General features: G+C 33.4%; 1 protein-coding gene across 1 annotated transcript in view; it reads right to left on the bottom strand.

Moving 5' to 3' along the window:
* Window positions 1-8,096, bottom strand: part of IFT80 (intraflagellar transport 80) — a 125,255-nt gene that overhangs the window by 93,825 nt on the left and 23,334 nt on the right. Inside the window, exons 4-6 of the mRNA XM_049628623.1 lie at window positions 5,464-5,573; window positions 1,979-2,068; window positions 1,098-1,235 (exon numbers count right to left, since the gene is read on the bottom strand). Of these exons, the coding sequence (XP_049484580.1) occupies window positions 1,098-1,235; window positions 1,979-2,068; window positions 5,464-5,573 (338 nt within the window). The remainder of the gene's footprint in view (window positions 1-1,097; window positions 1,236-1,978; window positions 2,069-5,463; window positions 5,574-8,096) is intronic.

Genomic DNA, 8,096 nt, shown 5'->3' with positions numbered 1-8,096 from the left:
CTCAGAGCCTGGAGCCTGTTTCGGATTCTGTGTCTCCCTCTCTCTCTGACCCTCCCCCATTCATGCTCTGTCTCTCTCTGTCTCAAAAATAAATAAACGTTAAAAAAATTTAAATAAATAAATAAATAAGTGAACATTTAAAATTTTTTTTAAAAAAATGGGTAGAATTCAGTAAATATAAGACAGAGGTGAGAGCATTCCATGAAAGGAAGGATAAGTAAGGATGTTAATGATGGGCAGAGGAGATTCATGAGACTGATTTGAGCACAGATACAAGTTAGGGAGCTGTGGGGAAAAAAGACTAAATGGATTTTATGGCACCAGGGTTCAGACAGTTTATAAAGCCAGGCAGAAGACTTCATATTTTATGTGGCACAAAAAAAATTACCAGAAAACTTAATAGATCATTTATAAAGCTTTAATAATTGTAAGTTAACTGTCTTATTTTGCATTCAAGGAAAATAAGCCACAGAACAATTATGTGATTTCCTCTTATTTAGGAATAGTATAGAATAACCCTACTCCAAACTCGGCTGCTTCTGGAACACTTTGATGAAATAACTCATTATTCAACTACAGTGGGTAAATGCTCTTGGGCTTCACTGCTTGCCTAATTTCTAAACAGAATTTGGATGAAGAGCACTCTCTTGTGAGGAACAAGTCCCCCATGTATTCAAACATGAATTCTTGACAAAAACCCAATTTCTCTGGTTTTAAGATGATTATTTTTAAAATTTACTATCAATTCCATACCAAACATATGCAAAATTTCTATATGAAACATATTGACAGTTTAAAAAAAAAAGTTTAAAATTGAACTCTCCCTTTTGATTGAGTAGAAATCTTTACTTCTCCATCTTTCATAACCATGCTTAAAGTATTTCCAGAAAGAAAAATAGTAAAGAATATACCCATTCTTCAAACTGTATGGTCCCATAAATCTGGAATTGACTGAACCAGTATATTCAGAAGACAAATCAGAAAGATGCAGTCAAATGCATTCATTGAAAATATTTTTTAAAGATTGTGAACCAGGTGTGTTATGCATTACCACATTTATGACAGCACATCTGTGATTGTTCACCATTATAACTTACCCCAGTTTTATCACACAAGCGTAAAGTATGAAATGATCCAACAGCAAATAATTCTCCATCTGGAGCCCAGGCAACTGAGGTAATAGGATGCTCATGAGGTTGTGAATTGTACAGAGGACGGCCATAACTATCCCATACCTAAAACAGCAAATTAAAAAATCTTTTATAACACTCACCACATTATTACAGACAAGTTTGTCCTACAGTAAGGTATCAATTAAAGACTCATAAATCATTACTTTATAATAATAGTAATTAAATGTCTTTACTACCACACAAGGGGGAAAAGCTGTATTCTTTAAAACCTATATATCACAAAAAATACTTTATGATAACATAATAATTTTCCAATTTCACCACATCTTTGATTAATCATATAAACTACACACCTTGAGTCCTTTTAAATTTAACAATACATTTTTGAGATGTTGTTTTTTTGCTTAAATTTTTTTCTCAGTAAGTGCTCTATCAACTTTCCCTACAAGTATTTATTTCAATTAAATTTCCTCTAATTCCAGTTACATTAAATCTTATTCTTTATTATAAATGATTTTGGTCTGAAGCTAAATAAACAATGTTTAATAAGCCAGTAAAAATTATTTTTAAAACTTCAACTAAGGGTGATTTAAATATTCAGCAAAACTAGAAGTTGCATTTATGTTGCTACTCATTAAGTCAAATTCTATGGGTCAATGAGAGAGGTCAATGAGAAAGTCAACACTTTAAAATATCACTTAAAATTATAAAATATCAATTTGTTGAATTATTATAGTTACAAGATGTAGCTAAAGTGAAGGACTAAAAGCATATTCTTATATGCTGAATACTTTTCACCTAAATTCAATTCTTTCATCCAGGTGATAGATTCAAATGTTACATACCTTATATTTACAATCCTCACCAGCAGATAAAATTAGATCATTGACAGAGTTCCAATCTACTTTTAAAATAATGCCATCATGAGCTTTCCACTATAAGAAAAAAGTAAGATATTAATTATAACTTCAAGAGCACTGAAAAGTTGTTTGCTTTTTTTTTAATAAAGGACATTTTGCCTAATGATTCTCTCATTCTGTCCTTGGAGATTTCTATCTTTCTTTCATAGCTGTTATGTATAATCTCATTTTCTTGTTTCATTTCTAATTTAAAGTAATGAAAACACTTAGCACTATGACATCCACTATATAGCTTACATCCTTATAAATCTCTTCAGTTGCCTAGACTCCAGATGGAAAATCTCTTGCTGTTGAACTATTTCAAGTTTGACATGTATGTGATAACAGTGTTATGAATCCAAATATTGCTTTCTTCTATACAGTTTATCCAATCAAAGATAATGCCTTTATTCTTATTTACTAATTTTCTTTTTTTTAACTTTTATTACATGATCATCTTCTTTAGTACTCTGTTCATTCTCCTCTGCATATTTTCCTAAGCTTCATTCTCTTTACCTGAATGTCTCTAGAGTAGTCACTGAACTCTATAAGAAACTGCTACTGCATTTATCATATAACAAAAGGATGTTTTCCACAGATACGTACATATTCTATTGTATATATATATATAGAGAGAGAGAGAGAGAGAGAAAGAGAATGCCTACATATATACATATATATATATATATATGTGTGTGTGTGTGTGTGTGTGTATGTCACCCAGAAATTGGCAATCTAGAAAGTAAGCATGGATGCTTTCTTGCTTTTTAAATACAATCCACGTGTCCATTTAGCTATTACCACAAGTAATTAAAAAGCTATCTTTTATCATATTTAGGCAGAATAATACAACTTAAAAAGAATTAATTTTCCTTGAAGACCATAAGGTACATTTTAATGTCTGAGCCAATTAACTTCACATCAAAGAGTAACCAATGTTAAGGGCTCTATTGACCCTTCCCAACCTATTGTTCTTAATGTACACAGAGTAAAATTAAATTAGGGTCAAATAAGCTCTAAGAAGAAGCAATAATTCATAGCTTGTTTACTGAAGATATATAAAAAATATGCACTCTGAAAAACAAATGTTTTGATAATATATTTTAAAAAGCAGTAATTCACACAATTTACTGCCAACTTAATACAATGTCCTCAAATAAACTGCAAGGACAAAAACAACAAAACATAGACACAGATATGGGTATATACAGATACACACACACACACAGATTCTCAAGAGTCTCATTTCAAAGCTGTAAAAATAAATTTTTGCATATTCAAAAGTTAGGAATAAAATAGGATTTAAACTTTTCTTCTACTATGATTTAGGATTATCAGTTTATATATTACATATATTTATATACTATACATAAGGCATAGACAGTTTTCAATTATATCTCCATGAATTGCACAATCTGTGAAATTCCTTTGAACAGAAGCAAGCTCCTTGAAGGCAGGAACTGTTCTGTTTCACTTTGCATTATGTCACACACGGCATGGTGCTTGGTATATAGTATGTATGCACTACATTTTCACTGAATAAATAAATTTTTAAAAAGTCTCTTCACTATAAAACCAACTTCTGGGTCTCTAAAAGAGTCCCTAGAGCTTTAAAGGAAAATCAGGTATTTACTTTTGAACTGTATTCTACAAGCAAGAATTAATTAAGCGTTCCTTTTGTGGACAATACAAATTTTAATGTGTTTATGCCCAAGGAAAACTGCTGCAGCTTTAGTTTACCAAAAAGAAAAAAAAGAAAATTTGCATTAAGTTACTAATTATACTTCAACTCTTCTTCCACTCTAGCTGAATTTTGACAATGGATACTTTTCTTTCCCTCCACTACATGCTGGCCCATAAGCTCTACTAGACCACTAAACTATAATTTAACTTCCTGAGTTTCATTTATATAAGCCTAATTACAGGTATCTCAATAAATCACATAACTATAAACTAAAGATTCATCTTGCCTGTTTTGCTGTACAATTTCAAAGTAGAGTTTTGGAGTCTGAGTGGTGTGGAAGGAGTTTGACTAAAGGCAGGCAGAACTAGTTCTCTTTTGCAGCTTCTTCTGTTTGCCCAAATTTTTTACCTTAGTTGCCTTAGAGCAAGGACCTGTATCTTCTATTTCTTGTTTGTCACATAGTTCTTAGCAGAGTGTTCTGCATGCAGTAAAAATTTAAATGCATGTTGACTTTATAAAATATATATAACATAACCTACATAGAAGTTGTAGAAACTCAATACATTTGTAGAAACTCAATATGGAAACTCAATAACATTTCTATCCCCTTACTCCCCAAATCTATTACCTACTCAGCTATTAAATCTGATGCTGCTTCTTAAATCACTTTTATACCCATTGTAGTTGGTCAGTCTCTAACACCAAATCCCTTACTCAAGACCCAGTCATTTCTACATCTTTTTTTTCTGACCTCCTTGGCTCTAGTTTATTGGGGGCTGACTAAAAGGTAGAGATGACATAATAACTCATAATAATAACTATAGTAATGAGTACTCTATATTGAGTGCTTACTCTATGCACTCAATATGCTTATTGTATACACTGTCCTATGCACTTTGCAATTTAATTCATTTAATCTTCACAACAATCCTACTAAGTGGGTATTAGCATCACAACTAAGAGATGAGAAAGCTGAGAATCAAAGATATTTTATAACTTGCCTAAAGTTACATTTAGATAAATAAGTGAACATCCTAAAACCATGTGACAAACTCCAAAGCCTATATTTTTATTACCAACACTACACTGTGTCATTATCAAAATAAAATATGATTCTGCATTTTAACAATGAAATCAAACATCAAAATACTGAATATAGGCTTAAGGTTTCCCATTAATTTGTCCTACTCTGACTTGTCTTAACTGCCACCATTGTTTTGCTTCTATATAACTGGTAAAATTATATATACCTAATTTGTTCTAAACATTACATTTATGACCTCTCCACTCTAAAAATACCAAAGAATGCAATGGTCTTAGAGAAAGCTTAAGTGTATTGAACAGATGATGTTGAAGAGGAGGAGGAGGATGCTAGTTATAATGATTAAAAAAACACAGTCTAAACTTTTAAAGTTTTATGATTTCACCCTGTTTTGTCTTAAATCTATACATGTGAGGCTGATTGTGCTAAATTTAAAGATGCCTGCCATGCCAAATCATGAGACAATTTAGTAACTCTAAACACATTTATGATTTGCTAGAATAATGTAAATTGGATAAGGAGGAAGTGAACCTTGTTAGAAACATAACCAGATATCCCCTATTCTGTAATAAAGGCTAATAAAAACACACACTTAAAAGTCAGACATAAAGAGACCACCCAGAAGAAAGAGACTCCTAAGAAAGTGACCTCTTATTTAGCAGTCCAGCAGGTCCTGATAACAATTTGCAAATACCTGAGAAGTACCTGTAAAACTTTAGCATTTGGTTGAAGAGGTTTAATGATCAGCTGCTTGCCTGCTGTGTAAAGAACCTTTTCTGAATCAGGGCCCCACACTACTGAATATACTGGTGTTCCTGTGAAAAGGAAAAGAAAAAAAAACTGATAAATTTTCATTATTATGCCTTATAATAAAAGAGCTAGTTAAGAGGATCAAAAAAGCACATATTTTCAGACCACAACGCTATGAAACTGGAAATCAACCACAAGAAAAAATTTGGAAAGGTACCAAATACTTGGAGACTGAAGAACATCCTACTAAAGAATGAATGGGCTAACCAAGAAGTTAAAGACAAAATTGAAAAGCATATGGAAGCCAATGAAAATGATAACACCACAATCCAAAACCTCTGGGACACAGCAAAGGCGGTCATAAGAGGAAACTATATAGCAATCCAGGCCTTCCTAAAGAGGGAAGAAAGATCTCAGATACACAACCTAACCTTATGCCTTAAAGAGCTGGAAAAAGAACAGCAAATAAAACCCAAAACCAGCAGAAGACAGGAAATAATAAAGATTAGAGCAGAAATTAATGCTACTGAAACCAAAAAAACAGTAGAACAGATCAATGAAAACAGAAGCTGGTTCTTTGAAAGAATTAACAAAATTGATAAACCACTAGCCAGTTTGATCAAGAAGAAAAAGGAAAGGACCCAAATAAATAAAATCAAGAATGAAAGAGGAGAGATCACAACCAACACAGCAGAAGTAAAAACAATAATAAAAGAATACTATGACCAATTATATGCCAATAAAATGGGCAATCTGGAAGAAATGGACAACTTCCTAGAAACATATACACTACCAAAACTGAAACAGGAAGAAATAGAAAATTTGAACAGACCCATAACCAGTAAGGAAATCGAATTAGTAATAAAAAATCTGCCAAGAAACAAGAGTCCAGGGCCAGATGGCTTTCCAGGGGAATTCTACCAATCATTTAAGGAACAGTTAACACCTACTTTCTTGAAGGTGTTCCAAAAAATAGAAATGGAAGGAAAACTTCCAAACTCTTCGTATGAAGCCAGCATTACCTTGATTCCAAAACCAGAGAGAGACCCCACTAAAAAGGAGAACTATAGACCAATTTCCCTGAAGAACATGGATGCAAAAATCCTCAACAAGATATTAGCCAACTGGATCCAACAATATATTAAAAAAATTCTTCACCACGACCAAGTGGGATTTATACCTGGGATGCAGGGCTGGTTCAATATCCGCAAAACAATTAACATGATTCATCACATCAGTAAAAGAAAGGACAAGAACCATATGATCCTCTCAACAGATGCAGAGGAAGCATTTGACAAAATACAGCATCCTTTCTTAAAAAAAGCCCTCAAGAAAGTAGGGATAGAAGGATCATACCTTGAGATAATAAACCCCATATATGAACAACCCAACACTAATATCACCCTCAATGGGGAAAAACTGACAGCTTTCCCCCTAAGGTCAGGTCCACTCTCGCCACTGTTATTCAACATAGTATTGGAAGTCTTAGCCTCTGCAATCAGACAACACAAAGAAATAAAAGGCATCCAAATCGGCCAGGAGGAGGTCAAACTTTTACTCTTCGCAGATGACATGATACTCTGTATGGAAAACCCAAAAGATTCCACCAAAAAACTGCTAGAATTGATTCATGAATTCAGCAAAGTTGCAGGATATAAAATCAATTCACAGAAATCAGTTGCATTCCTATACACCAACAATGAAGCAACAGAAGGAGAAATCAAGGAATTGATCCCATTTACAGTTGCACAAAAAACCATAAAATACCTAGGAATAAATCTAACCAAAGAGGTGAAAAATCTATACACTGAAAACTATAGAAACTTTATGGAAGAAATTGAAGAAGACACAAAAAAATGGAAAAAGAGTCCATGCTCCTGGAGAGGAAGAACAAATACTGTTAAAATGTCGATACTACCCAAAGCAATCTATGTATTCCATGCAATCCCTATCAAAATAACACCAGCATTCTTCACATAACTAGAACAAATAATCCTAAAATTTGTATGGAACCAGAAAAGACCCCCAATAGCCAAAGCAATCTTGAAAAAGAAAACCAAAGCAGGAGGCATACAAGCTGTAATCATCAAGACAGTAGGGTACTGGCACAAGAACAGACACTCAGATCAATGGAACAGAATAGAGAACCCAGAAATGGACCCACAAACGTATGGCCAACTAATCTTTGACCAAGCAGGAAAGAATATCCAATGGAATAAAGACAGTCTCTTCAGCAAATGGTGCTGGGAAAACTGGACAGTGGCATGCAGAAGAATGAACCTGGACCACTTTCTTACACCATACACAAAAATAAACTCAAAATGGATGAACGACCTCAATGTAAGACAGGAAGCCAACAAAATCCTCGAGGAGAAAGCAGGCAAAAACCTCTTTGATCTTGGCCGCAGCAACTTCTTACTCCACACGCCTCCAGAGGGAAGAGAAACAAAAGCAAAAATGAACTACTGGGACCTCATCAAAATAAAAAGCTTCTGCACAGCAAAGGAAACAATCAGCAAAACTAAAAGGCAACTGACAGAATGGGAGAAGATATTTGCAAATGACATAACAGATAAAGGGTTAGTATC

Source organism: Panthera uncia, chromosome C2 (assembly GCF_023721935.1).
Source record: "Panthera uncia isolate 11264 chromosome C2, Puncia_PCG_1.0, whole genome shotgun sequence".
In the NCBI taxonomy this organism is placed as follows: domain Eukaryota; kingdom Metazoa; phylum Chordata; class Mammalia; order Carnivora; family Felidae; genus Panthera; species Panthera uncia.
The sequence above is the reverse complement of the archived record's forward strand: the minus strand, read 5'-3'. Positions and strand labels throughout refer to the sequence as shown.